Raw genomic sequence first — 19,865 nt, 5'->3', positions numbered from 1 at the left:
AAAAATGGAGGTGGTTATGGCTGTAGTTCTCGCTCTATCCTAGTCCTCTACAGCTAAAAAATTCAAAACAGCTGTAAAAGATTTGTTACTATGATGCCTTTCTCAGTTTCAGAGAGGTCAGATCATTGTGTCTTGCCTTCTGAGACAGCACCTCAAATGCTCAGGTACAATATTGGGATTTAGGTTAGATGTCTTCTTTAAGTTGTACCATTTAGCAACATTAAAATAAAATGATTTATTAGATCACAAGGAAAGAGAAAAGGGAAGTAACAATGGCTTGAGAAATAGAAATTCTGTTCTACTCAATTCTATTCTATATTCTATTCTATATTCTATTCTAATTCTTTGTTTCTGAGTGTACTAACCACTGAGATATTTTATATAAAAAAATCTTTCTCTAGCTGTGCCTTAAAGTAAAGCTCAAACTGTCTACTCAAACTGACAGTCCAATGCAGGAGTAGATGCAGTAGATCAGTTCTCTAAATTGCAACTTTCCTGAAATTTGCAGTCTCTCTCTTGCCCCTTCCTCAGACTTCCTGCTGTTCTCCATTACTGTCTCTGCACAGGCTGCTGGTTATCTGCAAACAGCTTTGAGGAACCTAGCTCTGCATTTCTAGCAGTCACTTCAACTCTGAAGTCGGCTCTAGAAAGTGCTTGTTGAAGCACCGTACCATTCAAGTTTTTAATATAGTTCTAGACAACTGGAGATGTCTCAAGAAGATTGTGGTAGAGTGAACAGTTCACATTCACGTCACCTAACTTTACTTATATAAAAGTCAGTTATCTAATTTGAGTGTTCTGATGATGCTTGTAAGCAACAAAGACAGAGAAGTAGACAGAAATGCCCATTTTTTTCCACTGAATATTAACTGGGCATAGAAAACACACTTAACTATATTGTTTACTTCTTAGATAGCTAATTTTTAGGCAATTAAATGAACTTTTACTTAAGTATCACTGACGTGGGACATTACGACTTCCAGTATTAATTGTCATTGACTATCAAAGTGAAATGTAATTGAGAGAAATTAATATTATTTAAGAAAATCCCAGGTGATGAACGCATACCTGAAAGTAAAATTTTCTTAATAAAACAATCTTCTAGGGTGAAAAGTCTTAAACATGAAAAAATTGAGAGGGGAAAAAAAAAAGAGGAATTTGTTAAGGCTGACCAACAATTAATCGATACATACCTGAGAGCATTCAGAAGTCCTTCCACAGTGTCAGGTGGTTGTTCCTTTAAAACTTTTATGCATCCCTTCATCTGGGAACAGAAGCATGCCACTATTGAACAATAATATATGAATTGCACTAGCTGAAAGCAAGGAAAAATTTCACCAAAGATAGGCATTTTTTTTTCCTACTGAGTGTTAATGCTGCTTTATAGGACACAATAAAAAGTGTATCTTATTTCAAATTAGAGAAAACACCTACTTCAGTAAGTAGCTGTTGATACTAAATTATAAATCAAAAGTGTTTATTTTAACTCACACACAATTTCTCCAATTCCAACTTAAAAAGAATTCAAGAATAGCTGATATAAGCTAAAAAAATCAAAGAGATTGAGAGAGAATTCCATATCACTGCTGTTAGGAACTATCAAAAGGGATGTTTTAACTTTGACTTCTATTTTTATACTTGCACACGAAGTAATTTTCAGTATTCCATTTACAGTTGTAAACGCCGATAGCTTACGGTTTGTTTCATAACTAGTGGTTTCTAACTTCACCTGAGATGAGAAGTCCCTGATGTTGACTTTAAACATGATAGTGAAAGAACATCTGCCTTGGAGACTGTAATAATCAGGCTAAAAATACTGTCCAAATTTACAAAAGATAATAAAGCAGAGAAAGAAGACACCTAACTCATCTGACCCAAAATACAGACTCCTTACATAGTCCACAGAGAGAAACAAATTCCTCCAACCCATTCAAAATATAATTTCAGTTGTAGTGAATGGTGCTCTGGAAATATATATTTATTCCCATTGCTATGTAGATATCCATTAGCTATCCAGAAGTCAGTCTAGATAAATTCAATCTTATTTAAAGTAACAGATAAAGACATGGCACAGCCAAGATGTGATCCTTTTAATTTTCCAAGTCACATTACAGTGCTAAATCTACAAGTCATTATTTTCCTTGTAGCTATAGAGCAACTCTGCCTTATTACGGAAGTGGATGATTAACTGAAGTCAGGATCCATGTATTTGCCAATAAAAATTATTTGGAAAATGTAACTCAGCCTCCTGTACAGAGACCAGTCTAACAATTACTGATCACTGTTCTGTTGGCTTATTTCTACCTGTAACATAAAACTACCTATGCAAACACCAAATCAGATGAAATTCTCAGCGTATCAGCACATGTATTGTTAAGTGACAAAGTTACTTCTCCTGAACCAGAGAAACTCCACGTTGCAATACAGTATGAAGTACACATTCAGATGTCCCATCAGATCAGACAAACTCAAAAGGGATAAAAATTCAAAGCATTCATTTCCATTTTTGTCAGCATCAGAATCCTTAAAACAGTCAAAAAAATAGAAGCTCTTAGCTTGTCTAAGCTAGGTGCCTATCATTAACAGCTTGAAGTACAACTCTGTGGTATCCAGCCTTGAAAGAGTAACAGAAAGGTAATTTGTTACACTGTCCCTAAACTCTTGAAAGGGCTTCCAAGAAATGACTAGCTTGGAGAATACAATTGCTTTTTTAAATAAAATAAATGCATCACCTGAAATACAACAAGATTATTATTATTATTATTATTTTAAAAGAAGAATCTCTAAACTAATTAAGCAAATTAATAGTTGAGATCATATACTAATTTTTAAAAACTGAGTTGTACATTTCCTGCCTCCCATTTACACTGACTATCCTGTAAGATTACAGGGCTTTAGGATAAATGTGATAAACAAAGTACACACACTGTATATTTGGTCCTGTGAAAACTTCTACTTGTGTATTCTTTGAAGGCAAGAGACTGAATTAGAAGTCAGGAAGTCTGAATTTAATTCCCAGACTTTATCTGCTGCATGACCTTGAGCAAATCAATTCACCTCTTTGTGAAATCCCTTTCCCTCTGTTAAGCACAGTCAAAGAGATCCAGTAAAATATTGGTATCCGCAAATAAAAAATGCTAACAAAGACTCAGTGTCATGGAGCACAACAACATCATATATATATATATATACATTTTTCTTTTGAAGTAGACTGTCTTGTAAAGGGAAAGATTTAGCTTTTTTCATGAATTAATGAATTACAGATTATTTCTTCTGAAAGATGTAGTTCATGAGATTTAGGCTTGTAAAAACATGTAGCACCAATAGAGCACTTTTTTGTATGTGCTTGCAATATCTCAGATAAAAAAAAAAAAGGTTGATTTTGCTGTGACTGTTCGTGCCAAAACTAGAACTGAAGGCTCATTATCAACATTACAACAGTAGCATTTCAGTTCTGTTACTTTAGATAACAGACAAAACAGAGACAATGTAGAATATCTGCTTATTTACAACAGAGCTACAGCCAAATATAAGCATTTCAGTATAAAGAGATTACATGATTAATAAAAAATTATGACCACAGAACTCATTCAAGGTTAGCTATAATACAAAATTATTTTAGTGTAACTGTACAGTTGGTAGAAAACTGGAGCTAACAAAGACAAATGAGTATCTGCATCTGAGAGAAAATACCAATCCTTATTTTAATTTCAAACAAGCTGATATATGAAAGTATGTAGGTAGCATAAATTTTAAGTTTTGCCACTCAAAAGTAATTAAAATGATTTATACAAAGTCGTAAGCTTGTGCTGAAAAAAATCTGCAAAGTAGTTTTCAAACTTATGGAATATTAAAAAAAGTAATTCTTACATCAATCTTTGATGTCTTTGAGAAAGCTCCCACAGGATGAACATGATCATACAGAATAATAACTCCCACCATTACACGCATGCAGAACATAAGAGTCTCTTCACTGGTGAATCTACTCCTGTACTCACTGAAAAACAGAACAAAAGAAACAAAGTCTTGAATGTTTTTAGCTTGATAGCTTTCTAAATTAGACTATGAATGTGTGAAACCTTAACACTGTACTTAAAGATAGTATAAGAAGAAGAATTTTAGCAAAATTTTAAAGATCTTTAAATTGCATAAATCCATGTCAAATTGGAAAAAAGTTCAGAAAGCAAAGAGATATGTAAATCTGTCCTATTAACTCTTCACAGCTCAGATTCTCACTACTGTGAAGCCATCAACTTAGGACCATCAATTTTGCAGAAGACTTCCATACTTAATGTAATATAATGGAGAAAAAATGAGTTTCTGTTTAATCTTAGAAATACAACATATTGGGACCTCAAAGGAAAGCTACTCTTTTTGCTTAGTTTGAAACTACTAACGTTTAGGTGGGATCTAATTTTAGCAGCTAGGAAGCTTAGGGCTTCACCTAGGTGAATCATAGCCATTGCTCTCTTCTAAGTACACAGGCAACTTCAACAACCCAGGTTCAGTAAACATCTAAAATGTAGAGGCACACTATGTGGGACTTGACCGAACTCATTCCAAAGAGATTTTCTGTGACATTTGAACTGCAAAATAGGAGTATGGATGGCACAGTTAAGTCAGTCCCTAACAGCTCCAATACCTGAAATCATCACAAAGAAAGAAAGAATTAATTACGGTAGAGAAAACTAGAAAGTCTGAAAAACAGTTATCACTGCTATTTTTCTAACAAGTATTATTTTGAATAGATAATACATAGACATCTACTGTCATTCATTGGCTTTCAATATAAAAAAATACTTAAACATTAAAAACACCAAAAGCTTTACTGTACTATCTCTCAGTTTACAACGACTTCAGATTTTATTCTTTAGTTTACAACTACTAACACAGCATCGTAACATGACCTGATTTAAAGGCTGTAGACATTTACATGTGAAAATGTTTGATTATCCCACAATTAGACCCAAGAACTGGATACTCAAGTCAATTTTATGTTTTGGTAGACAACATTTTACTTACCGTTACTCTAATTTTGCCAAAAAATGAGCTAACACAAGGTTAGTTTTCAATGACTCATTCTAAGATGTCCAAGTATTGTGAGATGAGCCCCACCTCCTATATACACTTCTCCAGAATCTTCATGATCACAATAACTTCAGGCATTCTACCCTTTATATAGCATTACGAGCAAACAATTCAAAGACAAGAAGACTACTGTGAATCTACCTTGTATGTGTTTTTCACTCAGAGGAGACCTCTAACCTAAGAAATACTTGGCCAAAAGCACAGCTAAACAATAGTAACTCCATTGGCTATAATTACGCAAATAAATACGAAAGCAACTATATGGTTTCCATACAGTTGAACTTTCTCATATCCAGAATAAGATAGCTGCATCCACAAAAGACCTATTCAAATTATCTTCAAAATAGCCCCTGTGTATCATCTGCAAAAATGCCACTTGGAAGAGCCAAAACCTGGACTGCTAATAATTCAGCAGAATGGGCAATCGAGAGATGGCAGTCGGCCTATGACTCTGGTTAGACAAGACACAGATATTGAAACCTATGCACTTAAGATTACACTTGTATGTTAACCTTTGTTGTAATACAGGCTGACCATACAATCCCAACCTAAAAAAATTTAATGCTGATTGATGAAAAATATCCTAAGATGGTTAAAAGAGGAGGCAAGGCTTTCTAAAACAGATAATGCTTTGTATACCAATATGATAACAACTTAAGGTAAACAGTAATTCATCAAAAAAATGTTTATTACAGGTGCAAATAAACAAATACATATGGTACAAATTCACTCATAGAAGAAAAACAAGATTTAAGGTAAAACTTACGGTGTTTCCAACATGACTTTACATACACTAGCCATAGTACTTAGACAGTCCGTTGTATTTTCAATTGGCAATGTTTTGTTCTAGAAGGGTTAAAAATAGATATTATTCGGTAAATTGTCTTGTAAAATTAAAATTAAGAATGTCTACGCATTTCTCCGTTTTCTCCCCCATTACCTACTTCTGATACAAAGTGTGTAGTTGCATTACTGAGTGTTTTCAGCATTGGTGTGGCTTCAGCATAAAACAGGGACATCCTATTGGCCATTTCATTGTTCACTTCATTCTCAATGTCTAGCTGATGAAAACACGAGAAAAAAATAGTTAGTAAAACTCTCAAAAATCTTGGCAGCAGCAAGATGCTCATATCAGCAAGCAGATTGTTGCATGAATAGTTCCAGCCTAATCACTGCTGATTAACTCTCAGTGTGAAGGACAGAACATGACAGCTAGCTAATCAGAAGAAAAAATATTACCACAAATGGTGTAAATGCGCACAAAATGACAAATACATGTGCATGAACAGCAGATCAGATTTTATTTACTTACATGCATGTTGTTTATTCTGTTACGACTTATTGTCCGTCTATAATAACTGAAGTCATTCTGAATTGCTGGGTTTCTCATCTTAGGGAAAGACAAATAGGAAATAATCAGTTTCAATTCAAAATATATGGAAAAAATAGCATGTAATAAAAGATTTTATTTACCTTAAGTTCATCAAAACGAAGAGTAAAATGCAAGATTTCTGCAAACTCTTTAGCCAGAGCCTGTTCCCGTTCCAGGTGTTGAGTTGGAGTATAAGGTGGGCAAGTCAAGGATTCTAATAAGCTCTGCAGGGCTTTTTCTAAATAAAATAATAGAAGCACAGCTTTTATTCAGTCCATGTTATGACAATTTTTTACATAGGTATCTAAATATACTTTGTTAGAAAGGAAGGAACCCTCTGAATATGCAGAGTCCAAAAAGGAACGCTCTTCCTTTCTATTCTAAGGTGAGAAACATTAGTCAAAGACACCTGCCTCTTTAAGCTGCTATTTTCTCTCCATTTTGCATCAGTGAGCTCCTTTCCCTTACTTCTCCTTTTCCTTTCTAACACCCTTTATCTGGGATCCCTATCAAAAATTGTATGGAGAAAGCATTTTTCCTGTATTCAAATATCCTGCCCTCTCTCTTTCATCTTACTCAATTAGCCATCAACACAGTACAGAGATTATTCTGGCATCTCAGTTATTAAAAGTGTACTCTTAGGCACTGATAGCAATGTAGTTCAGCTCCTGTGGCTATAATTACTAGCATTACTCAAAAAGGGATACACTTATGATGTTGTAGAAGAATTCCCTTGTATTGGTAGCTCTCTCACTTTACAAATACATTTTTTGCACACTGATTCCCATCCAGAATCCTAATTCAAGATTAACTACATAATTTTTTGAGGAGAGCAGGGATGGCAAAATCAGTTTAAAATATGCCCAGCCTTGGATTTTCACCCTACAAGAGACTTTATTGATACCCTTCTTTCTCTTATCTCCCTCCTTAAAAAAACACATATTACTATATATTTTACTATATTTATATATATTTAAATATATATTATATATAGTCTTAATTCATTTTAAAACCGCTCTCTTCAAGAATCCAAATTACAAAAAGCAAATTGCATTACTACAATAAAGATCAATGATGTGCTGAACAGTGGGAGGCATCAAACGTCATATTGTTACAATCACACTCTCTGCTTGTCCTCTATTTAGATAATACAGACTTAAGTGACAAGCTAATAAACTGTAATAATTTTGAAATCAAATAAAGATTAAAAGGTATGCCCTGAAAAATGTAATTGAAGGCAAATTTTTGTTGGTATCAAAAAGAAAGAATAATAACCTTTTAAAAGTTTGTGGGAAAAGAAACCTTGTATTTCCTTAAAGTAACCTGGTAAAACAGATAAAATAACACAAGGCTCACCTAATCTGAGTGAAAACTCATAAAAGCGCTTCAGCCTTACAACCAGAGGACATACTGAATTCCATGCTTTTTCTTGCAACTGGATATCATTGGGGTTTTGTATTGCCTGAAATGAAAATATCACAGTAAAGAATTGTGATCCATGAGTAAATAGCAAAAGGTGGTTTGGAAGTTTTTTAGTACAGAGTTTTAGAAAGTAAGTATTATAAAACACAGAGCAATTACAAGAAATTACACTGTATAGGAATAGAAAATTATTAAATAAAAAAATAAACTACCATTCTTTTCCAGCTTCCTTCTCCCTTTTAACTTGATGATTAAAAAAATATTGTGAAAGCGTAAGGGAAGACATTTGTATTGAGCACTGGTTGAAGAAACTTTTTTTTTTCTTTTTAAGTCTTGACACTTTTGAAATTTTCAACATATTCAGGTTCTTAAGTAACCAATAGCTCATCATAAAAGTAAACATGAGGCTGATGCAGGAAAAGATTCCGTAAGTTGAGACAAATTTTGAGTTACAGTTCAGAATTTTGTTCAGGACTAGTTTCACAGAAAAAGACACCTGCAAAGTTGATATAAAGTTATAATTTACTGTGTTTCATTATTTCTCTTATACAGAACAACTATTTTCAACTTTTTTTCCTATGTATTTCTGACATCTGAGCATTATTTCTTCCACATTCTCAACTGTGACTTCTGCCATAAGATATATGAAATGAGGCATTTGAAACTGTATATCAAAGTGAAAAATAATTACTAATTTCTAATAGTAAACCCACAAGAAATTCCGACAGTCATTTCATCATTTTATGATGTGACATTAGGGCTTATTATGTTACCCATAATCAGTAACATTTTCAAAAAAAAAATTTAATGAAGATTTTCATATAGTTCCACAGAAGATGCTTAGATATAGAACAGAAGCAAGGAACACATTGAGTTTTGCTTGATTTTGCTTCCGGAGAACTGTTATTAACATTAATGAACATACATCTCTAATTTCTTGTCCAGCTCCTTTGTAAGCCTGAAGATCTGCAAGCATACTTTCCGAGTCCTGCAAAACTGCACTGATCTGATTCCATACCTCCCTTTCTCCATCTGTGGGCTGTGCATCTAAGAAACATAAAAGCAAAAAGCATGAAGTCAAAAGGTAGCTGCTGTACAAATGGCAAGATTACTCAGTTCTACTTAATTATATTCAACTTGACAATGTGTTAAATGCATTTTTTAAACACACAATTATATTGCACTGCCACTCTGCTAACATCAAAGTTTTTCTTTTCTATACACCAAGGAAGGAAAACCAGTACAGTTTTGGTAAGCTCTGGCTCAGAATGTCTCTTCTCAAAAAGCAGCGTTTTGAAGTGAAGCAGTATCATAAAGCAGTAGTATTAGAAAACAGGATAATGCCTCAGTCTTTCAGTAAAAATGCCTCTCACTCGTGAGATCCACAGCTTGAATCCTCAAGCAAAGGATTGTTCATGTTTCTTGCAGCTTGGGGATAAAATCAAGCCTTTCAGTGAACGGTGCAGTAGAATATTAAACTTCCTCCAGGCTTTCCTAACTGGGGTAATTTTTCTCCTTTTGTAAAAACACAGGTACTGTAGTATTAAACATTTTCCCTTTGTATGTCAAAGACCATTCCTGCTACTAAAATAAAACCAGTTCCGTCAATGATAAGTTTGTTTTCAGGGTGGGAATGGCCTGTAGGCCTTTATATTCAGAGAAGTGACATTTTGAATGAGATTAAAATGCCTGCATGAACATCACGAAATTCAACAAGTGCAAGCAAGGCACGTAGTGATAGGACAAGGGGAGATGATTTTTAACTGAAAGAGGGTAGATTTAGATTAGATCACAAATTATTCACTCTTGTGGTGAGGCACTGGAACAGGCAGCCCAGAGAAGTTGAGGATGTTCCCTCCTTGGAAGTATTCAAGTCCAGGTTGGATGGGGCTTTGGGCTGCCTAATCTAGTGAAAGATGTCCTTGCTCGTGGCAGCAGAGGTTGGAAACAGATGATCCTTATAAGGGTCCCTTCTAATCCAAACCATTCTACAATTTTAAGATAAATTTTCCAATTCAAATCCCATGTGATGGGATTTTTAAAGAAGTATGATGTCAAGTGGTGATGTCAGACCTCAAACGTCAATTTGCAAGACAAGGTAGAGATCTTCTCCCTTCTTTTGCTCTGAAACAAAGTTAACAACACTGATTTGCCAGGATGACCTACATTTACAATTGCAGTCAGCAGCTGTAGAGACAATCACACTGTCCTAGCAGATTTCTACAATGAGACTTTTTTTTTTCCTCCCCTAAAGACAGTATTTTGATCTTAATGGAAGAAGAAAAAAAATAATACTGTGAAGGTGAATCTTATTACAACTGTTAAGGACTACTTGTTTGAATTCAAAGCAAATTCAATGATTAGGAAGAGTGACTGTACACATCTCTATGTTAACAGGCAAGAAATATCAAAAATACTTTTTCTATTTAGTTTTCTCACTCTCCTTAAGAAATGAGACACAGTTCTCCAGCTATAAATAAGTATGAGGTTCATTTACTCAACCCCCATTAGAGGCAAATGAACCATTTCAACTTGGAGAGTATGGAAAGAGCAGACACTTTTGAAGACTTTCTCTATGACTTCTCCGGTTAGGTTAAAATATTCAGTTTAAATATTAAACTGGTACCTTCTTCGGCTCAGCTCACTCCCTGAGGCCTCCAGGGATATCACCTCCTGTAAACATCTCAGAGGAAAGGAAGAACCAAAGGGAAAAGTACCCCAAAGACAAAAATCACAGCTGAGACAGTGCTGTTGAACTGAACTCTTAGTGATATTAAGTTTACAGTGATACTGACTGATTCTTTCCCCAAGCTGCAAGAAATCTCATGTATACACTGTAATGGTTCTCTGACCTTGTGAAAAAGAGGGGAACAAAACATTAAACATTTCTGAGTTTAACAAGGAGGGTGGTACTCTTGCTAAAAAGTTACATACCATAGAACAGTAAATTAGGGGGAAGGAAGGAGTCACCTATAAATCAGTATTTATATTGTAATTGTTAAATAAAAGTTAATTAGAGTAGCATTTCCAGCATAAAAGAGAATAAGTAAACTATTAGTACAAATCACAAGTGTAGAACTTCCATATACAGGTCACCAGAAGTATGGGTTAGTTAGCAAAGTACTTCTATGTTACTTTTACAGTTTATTCACTTTAAAAAGTTTTACCCCCTAATAAAAATTTAAATGTTGTACACTGCTCAGCATTTTGGAACTTAGAAATGGTCTTTAATAACATCCTTTGTAGTTAATCTTTTTCAAATTTTCCTAATTCATCTTTTGGAAGCTGGGGTAAGGGTGAACATTTGAAACCGACTGAGCTATTTTGTAACCCAGCACCTGGGGAAGTAGGACTAGCAGAAAGCTAGATGGATGGAAAAGGGAAGGGAGAGGGAAAGGGCTGCAAAAGCTACAGAGCAATAGGCTTAGCTTGCACTTGCAGAAGCAGTTTGTATTTATGCTGAAAGTGTTTAGCTTAAACGCAAAGGCAGGGAGGATGAATCAGGCTCTTTTTTTTTTTTTTTAAACATGCATCTTATTTATGAACTGTATGTTACACAAACAGATGCTCTGATAAAATTATGGTCGTGTTTCAAAAGGGATTTTACTTAAAGATTTTGCCAAACATGGTCAGCTAAAAAGCTGTGATCAATCACTGAAAAAGATACAGCTTGCTTCAAACAATAACAACAACAATAATTAAAAGGAATAAAGAATTATTCATGGTTGAGAGTTTGGCTTTTAAAATGGTTTTTCTATTCCAACAATGCCAAAGCTCATTTCCCTGTACTGAGTGAAAAAATACCATATGTGAATCAAACAGTAACAGCCTGGAACTATTGCTTGGTAGTATCACCTCTTGGGCCCTATTACCAGAGATCCAGCACATGCTTAAGCACTTTGAGCACATTTATAAAGAAAACTGTAGCCACTACTAATCCACACAGAATGCAAGCCCTCTCAGTAAGGTACCATGATCACTGAACTTACTGCATTTCAAGTCTTTAGAGTACCCTCAAGTCTGAGTCTTTACAATTCACAATTATCTTTCAGAGGATGCTTTCTTTAGCAAGGCAAAACAGGAAACCCTTGCACCTCTCTGATAACTGAATAAATCCTCTTCAATTATTTCAATATACTGTATTCAAGTACAGTGTGGTCAAGATGCTGCAGGGAGGGGATGCCATCCAGATGGACCCTTACAGGCCTGAGAGGTGGGCCTGTGCAAACTTCACGAAGTTCAACAAGGCCATGTGGAAGGTCCTACACCTGGGCCACAGCAATCCCAAGCACAAATACAGGTTGGGCAGAGAATGGATTGAGAGCAACTCTGAGGAGAAGAACCTGGGGGTGGTGGTTGATGAGAAGCTTAACGTGAGCTGGAAAGCCAACTGTATCCAGGGCCACATCAAAAGCAGCATGGCCAGCAGGTCGAGGGAGGTGATTCTCCCCATCTACTCTGCTCTTGTGAGACCCGCTTGAAGTGCTGCGCTCAGCTCTGGGACCCCCAGCACAAGGACACAGACCTACTAGAACAAGTCCAGAGAAGGGCCATGAGGATGATCAGAGGGCTGGAGCACTTCTCCTGTGAGGACAGGCTGAGAGAGCTGGGGTTGTTCAGCCTGAAGAAGAGAAGGCTCTGGGGAGACCTTACAGTGGCCTTCCAGTACCTAAAGGGGGCTAAAGGACAGCTAGGGAGGGACTCTTTGTCAGAGAGTGTGGTGAAGGACAAGGAGCAATGGCTTTAAACTGAAAGAGAGGAGGTTTAGATTAGATATTAGGAGGAAATTCTTCACTCAAGAGGGTGCTGAGGCACTGGAACAGGTTGCTCAGAGAATCTGTGGATGCCCCACCCCGGAAGTGTTCAAGGCCAGGTTGGATGGGGCTTTGAGCAACCTGGTCTGGTGGGAAGTTGGAACTAGGTGATCTTTAAAGGTCCTTTCCAACCCAAATCATTCTATGATTCAATGAAATCTGTATATTTCTATATACAGATTCTACCAGCAAATTTTCATACAGAAAGCAAAAAAATTCAGTTCTGGAGAGAAAAGTTATTCCACTGGCTCCATCAGGATTAATGAGAATATGGTAATTCATCCATTCCATGAACAAATGAACCCCTTCATCATTATACAAGCTCTATTCAATATTTTTGATGGGACTTCTGATTTAAAAAAAAAAAAAAAGAAAGAAAGCGGGAAAAGATGGAATCTGGACCAACTTCAGTCCATTTGTGGATGCATTATGTATTTCAGGTACTTGGTAGAGTTGCAGCGTGGAATCGATATTTTTTCTTAAAACATGTCATTTGTTTCAAAAAATTCCTAACAATGAAAAGGTACCTACCTCATCCTTCACCATTTATGCATTAGAAAAAGCATAGACACTGCTACATATGTAAGACACTAGCTCTCATAGGACAAGATTAAATATAGAAAAATGGATATGAAGCATTTACCAAGACAAAGTCAAGTGTAACAATATCTCAACAATTGATTTTTATGAAGAGATAACAAGTCAGTACTAAAAGTAGTACTTCCAATCCATACACCATTTCTGTATCTGAAATGCAGACGAAAAGCACAGAAATTTATTCCACCCTCAAAGTAATTTCAAGCTAAGGGGATTCCCAGTGAGGTTGGATAATGCTTGCATTTCATTAAGTGTGCAATCAGATTTGTCACAAAATACCCTGGTCAGCTGGCTCTGACAACCTAACAAAATAATAGTGAGTAAAGCAAGATGTTTTAAAGGCTCTACTTTCACCTTTTCTTGTCCTACCCACGGCTGAATGTGGCCAATAACTCCAGCAGCCACCAAAAGCAAGTCAGAGTGCAGCATATATATATATATATTACTGCATCCTGCTGAAGTCCTCTTACAGGTCTGTCATCATGCCAATGATCTTCCCTCTTCCAATCTGGCACATGATTACATAAAAAGTTAGCTTATGTCCTTGAAAAAGACAAAAAAAAACATTACTTTCAACTACAGTGAATAATGTATTTCAGAGGGTATGAGAACCTGCTATATCCCATGCATTAAAAAGAATGGTACCATGTAGAAACAGCATCCTGCCAATCATATAAGGCAAAGTTCCATTGTACACTGGATTTTTGAATTTCATCCTTTCTAAATTAGCCAGAACAAAATGAAACTCTCTAAATCATTAGTATCTGCTATGGGCATAATGCTGTTCCAAGCAACTGAGTCTGAGGCTTCCTTGTTTGCTGCTCCCTTCAGTTCTGTGACAGATGTGGAGTGGACAGCCTGAGGAGAAGAGGCGGTGTGACCTCTGAGACTAAACCACAACTTCTTGCTTAGGGCACTCTCTGAAGTGCAGGAGACAAATGTAATCTCCCTCAGGCTGGATACAGATTACATCTCCAGCCTTCCTGCCTGCAGAGCAAGGGAATTAATTAATACCCTATTGTGCAAAAAATGGGCAGTTGCTCCGCTGCCAGACATGTTCTATTAATAGACACTTTTAATCATATATGAACAATTATAACTCAGTGCTTCATTTTGGTTTTATAAAAGATATTTATACTTGGGGAGAGGATGGGACTGAAGGTGACACTAAAGACATTTCCTGCCAAAAACTTACAAGCTTTCCAAAGCATGTTATAAAACTCCAGTCTTTTAAGTTCAAAACAAATTGCTGTTACCATCAACCATCAAATTATTTCCAAGAATTCAAGAAATACTTATTTACTTTGCCTGAAAAGTGGACAGTAGTAATTTGACAACAGATTTCTGCAAAAAAGAGCACTCATAAGTTGCTATGGAAAGAGCTTCAAATACTCAGAATTCATTTACCTGTTACTAATTTAAACAAGGTGAAGGTCTAAAGAACAAAACAGTTCTTGAAGGGACAAAATCAATTTCAAGAGAATTTACCCTATGTGCTAACAACGAAAGCTTTCATTAGCTGTGAAGACCATAAACTCTGAAGATTTGTCATGTACTCACTCTTCCTAACAAGATCTCTTGAGTTAAGGGCAAAGGAGGAATTAAGACAAAGTGGTATATAATCAATTCAAATACCTACCATTTTGAACAAAAATACTCACACAAAGTGTAGAAGAGTAATACAGTTTGCTTTCTGGGATTAAATTAAAAAAAAAAATCTGGGATTTAATTAAAGCAGAATTCTGTTCTGGAAAAATCATAATTTCTGAGAAAAATTTATTTCTGTTGCACAGAAGAACTCAACCTTACAACTTGTTGCCTAAAAATTAAAGGTAATAAGGGAAACTAGTAAAATAAGAGTCTACTGACTACCATGATGATCTTATTGTGCAGTTTCTTAACTGACCTAAGATATCTAGATCTGTTCAATTGCTTGTCGTTCTCTCTGGCATTTCTGTTCTCATTCAAGTGACACTGTTAGGGCTCTTCCAACCATGCAGTCATCCAGATCACTCTGATCTGACTGAAAGAATTCTTAGTAGGAAGTGGAAAGAAGTAAGCTGGTAGGATTTTTTGTTCATTTGTTTTGTTTTGAACAGGTAGTTCCTAGCAGGGTCATCTTCCCACATAGTTATCATTCATGACTGGTGCAACCATATTTGTACATGTTAATTCTAGTACAAGGATATGAGACTACGTGACAAATCATCGGGGATCACCCCTTTGGAGCAGCACAGAGCTAGATCAGCTTAAATTGATCACGTGGATTTAAAACCTTCACATTCTTCTTGTGCTTCCTTTGTATAAGCACTCATACTACTTTTGACCAACACCAGCACATAAAACCACTGACTCTTGAGGTATGACGACAGATCATATCTGTTCTACTCCTACATAGTAGGAAAAAGGTGTTTATTTTTTTTCTTAACAATATTTGTATGGCACATTGTATGCATAGCAGGAAGAAGTATGTCACACACCCTCTTTTCAGGTACAATAAATTCCAAATGAAGAACAGCAAAACGTACTATGGAACGAATATCCAAAAATTCTGTAAACAGTTCAGAAGTAGTGCTGACAGATTTACTTTGAGATTTCAGCTTACTGCTAATGAAAAAGTGCACAAAAACTAAAAAGCAATATCCTGATGCAAAAAATGAAATACAGTAAACGCATCAACTCAACATGTCTCTCATTTAAAAAGGGACATTATCCAGAGTATTTCCTGTGTTTTTATAATGTTCAGTATTAATTCTTGCAGTTGAACTCAACAGAAACCTCTCTGGGATACTTATACTCACACAGCAATGTTTTCAAGTTACTGAACAACAATTACTTCACTAACACTTGAAACTATAATTTTACCTATTTAACTTCGGTTTAGTCATTTCGCAGTCTAAAGCAGAAATGAACACAGGCATGATTCTTTCTCAGATGACTGTGTCAGAATAGATGTGGCACAGCTGGAATAAATCCTTGTGGGCAGAAAGGGATACTGCATTTCTACAGTCACACTAATTCTTCCTTTAAGTCTCATCTAAGATCCATCACACTTCTGGTTGGAAGATAGCTGGAAAATTAGTAAATATTTAAAGAGCCTGGCAGCTAATCTTTTTTACGTAGTATATTTGAAATTGAATGAAGTCTATGATACTGTTATACGAATCGTGAGCATAATACAAGTACACTTGAAACTGCATTTGGTTGAAGCCTTTAGTGACACAGAAAAGGAATTTTTGCCCTCCTTAAAATAGGTACCTAACCTGTCTGTATTAACCTGCATAAGAGATTTTATTTGTATGTGTATATACATATATATATATGTACGTGTGTGTGAACATTTCTACATATTTTGCTTTTTACCTATCAATGAAAAGCACAAGCTACTTGACTCTACAGACTAATATAATTTAGGGGGAGAAAAAAGGAAAGAATTGTGTAAGAAAACAATTGTCTCTACAGTAACCTTAACTCTGTTTAACTTTAAATTCAGCAGATCTAAACTTTATCTTCTAACACATACCTACAATATTCAACAGCTACAGTGACTGGAAAAAAACTTTTGGAGAAAGCAGAAACAAAACTCCTAACTCAGCCTGCAGACACATTAAGTCTTTCAGGGAGAAAGAAAAGAATAGAATTTCTTGCATCTGTCCTGTTCTATAAGGAAGCACTACACCACGTTGCCTCTGGTTTTACATCCTGCAGTGTTAGGAGCTCATCACACTAAGGGTTTTTTACAGAACTGTAAGTAATGCAGTTCTAGTCTTAAAAACATGACTAAACTTACCTTTTTGTTATAAAACAAATGATAATATCAAAATATCTGAGACTTCTTAAACTATCAAAATTTGATTTTACATTAAATGAAACACCTTTCCAAAGCTTTGGAAAGTTTTTTTTTTAACTTATTTACAAGGAAATATTTGTAACTTCAATAGGTTTAATAATACTTCTTATTGCTGATATCAGATATGTAAGAACAAAAGTGTGACAAAAAAACACTAAAAGAGCTAATTATTTGACTTTTCTCAATAAGATACATATATTGATAGTTTTTTAGCTATGGTGAATGCACTTTGAAATATTTGTATTTACAAACAAAACAATTTTTCAAGTTTTTGATTATAATCAGCATACAGTCACTTTACAATTGGTTTCTCAATTACAATTACTTCTGTGCCTCATACAGCACACACAGCACCAGAACTGTCTACCAGATACCTGGAGATTTCAGTGCATGCTCCCAGATTAACATTTGGCTGTATGTTTGAGAATGCACGAGGAACATCTCTGTACTTTAGCACAGTCCTAACTATCTTGTTCAACAAGGTATCAAAAACTGAGGCCAACTTCTGACTGGAACTACAGTGGATCTATCTTTAGCAACTATACCTTAGAGATACAAAGCTGAAGGATTTTTAGAGCTCTTTGAATAATCAACTCTAGTGACAACTTTCACCCACTGAACTAAAAACTAAGTCCACAGAAAGTCACACACCCAGCAAACATGTATGCAGACTGGTGTCTACAGCCATTAATAGAGCGCTTTTAAAACATCATTCAATGTCTAAGGGGACAAAGGCGTGCAACCACAGGCCTCTGCTCTCACATCCCTTCCACAGAACACAGATTTCATTCCATAAAAATCTTCATGACTTTATTTCAATCTCTAGGTAGCTGTGCCTGACAAGTGTTTGTGTGTGCTTACACCAATCACTTGCACTTCCCTTGGGAGAAGGTGCTTTGGCCCACTTCAGTTCTTGTTGGCAGTGCACTTTTAGAAAGGCAATAAAATAGGTATTTTCCCCTCTCCCTCCTACAAGGCCTCCCACTGCCAGGCCACCTGTTTCCTGCTACGTCTACATTCCTGGTTCTTAGGACTTTCTTACAATACAGGACATGATGGGACTGATTAAACCTGAAAGCTCAAAGCAGCTGAAAACCTTTGTAATAGCTTGGCACAGTGCTCCGCTAAAGTATTCTGAAGTTTGGTAGTAAAAACTACACGATCCTTTGGACAAAGATTTGACATCTCAGTTTTACAATAAAATTGTCAAATTATATAGACAGAGGTGAAAATGGGATAGATGGCTTCCAGTACCTTTTTTCTAAACCCCAACTAACCACTTAACTTTTTCCATAATTTAAAACTGATCCTTCGTAACATGGTAAGATCTAGATGAGAAGATTAAGATACGTACAAAGTTATATGCATACACTCCAGTTCTGATCCAAGAAAGCATGTTTGAACAATTTCATAAGATTTACACGCGCTTAAATGACTTTTTGAACCGGTGCTTCTGAGGTGTGCACACAGAATCTCACATCATGTAATTTTTTTTCAGAAAAAAATACTTTCAGAAAAAATTATTCAATAAAGCTATTTCAAGGTAACAAAATTGATGCCTACTCATCTGGAATTCTCTCTCAAACCACTCTTGAAAATGAAGTTATTAAAAAAGTGACTTTTCTCAAAACATTTTTGTTTGTTCTTTAAAGATTTTAAGAGAGAAAACATTACACACTGTTAGCATTTCAAATAAAAAGCATTTCACATAAGTAATGGAGTAAGATTAAACTCATATTTAATGACTCGATGACCAGTTTTTAAGACAATGTCTAGAAGTACATGCAGGAAAACTGTAGCCAGCAGAACTGAAGTAGCTTTGATTCAGAGACAGATGCAACAAGGAAATTAGAAAGCGAAACACTGTTTGCAAACTGATAAACATGCAATTAAGAGAGATGCAATCAAGCACATACACTCTGACCACTTCATTACTTTTTAAAAACGGTAATAATCCTGTTAAATCATCACTGAACCAGGCAAAAACTGTGCCACCTACACTGTTGACATTTTAAAAAGATTTTTATTTCCAATATATATTTGCATTCAATGAAGCAACAACAACAACAACATAACTGAATGTTAAAGGAAGCTGAAGTCAAGTTCATTCATATGCAAGTTTAAAAATGGCTTATAAATCTTCTGAAACTAAGTTAAGGTAAGATTTTACTTGCATGTCTATCATTCTGCCCTCTTCTCTGCTCAGAATGAATTTAAATCATTTTACATGGTTTTATAAATATCAAAAAACAATATTCAACCGAAGTGTAATTTGATTTGCTTGCAAATCCCTTTTGAATTGCTTTATGATGCGTAAGCGCATGCAGTTTATTAGGAAGTAAAAAGCAAAGAAGGCAAGCCAGGCAAGAAGCTTTGCTCACTTTCAAAGTCAAGGAAAAAATTTGGCCCCTGATCAAGCTCTGTGCAAGTGAGAACTTTTAAAAGATTTCCCATTTGGTTCCTGAAAAATAGAAAAGGAAGAGAAAAGGAGTCCTGGGTGAACAAATGATTTTAGAGACAAGGACTTGGACAGACTGGTTGTGCTGGAAAATATACACTGCAAGCAATCAGATTTTAAAAGTTTTTCCTCAGTTTGCTGTTAAGTCAGGGAAAAGATTCTCTCATTGTCTAGTAATTGTTTGAACTTACTTTCAAAATCCAGGAAAAAATGTGGATAGTTTTCAATTTCCCTGGTAAGGACCTTAAGAAGATTACCCATCCC

At 35.5% G+C, this 19,865-nt stretch overlaps 1 protein-coding gene across 1 annotated transcript in view; it reads right to left on the bottom strand.

The window, feature by feature from the left end:
* The window catches only part of CYRIA (CYFIP related Rac1 interactor A), a 22,839-nt gene extending 2,974 nt beyond the window's left edge, over nt 1-19,865 (bottom strand). The window contains 11 exon segments of the mRNA XM_083828673.1: nt 1,194-1,264; nt 3,871-3,997; nt 5,855-5,934; nt 6,033-6,149; nt 6,401-6,478; nt 6,562-6,698; nt 7,817-7,922; nt 8,808-8,929; nt 19,525-19,590; nt 19,593-19,604; nt 19,793-19,865. Coding sequence (XP_083684799.1) covers nt 1,194-1,264; nt 3,871-3,997; nt 5,855-5,934; nt 6,033-6,149; nt 6,401-6,478; nt 6,562-6,698; nt 7,817-7,922; nt 8,808-8,929; nt 19,525-19,590; nt 19,593-19,604; nt 19,793-19,862 — 986 coding nt within the window. The 5' untranslated portion in view covers nt 19,863-19,865.

Source organism: Anser anser (genome assembly GCF_964211835.1).
Source record: "Anser anser genome assembly, chromosome: 3".
NCBI classification, from domain to species: Eukaryota; Metazoa; Chordata; class Aves; order Anseriformes; family Anatidae; genus Anser; species Anser anser.
Note: the sequence above shows the minus strand (reverse complement) of the source record. Positions and strands in the feature narration are given on the sequence as shown.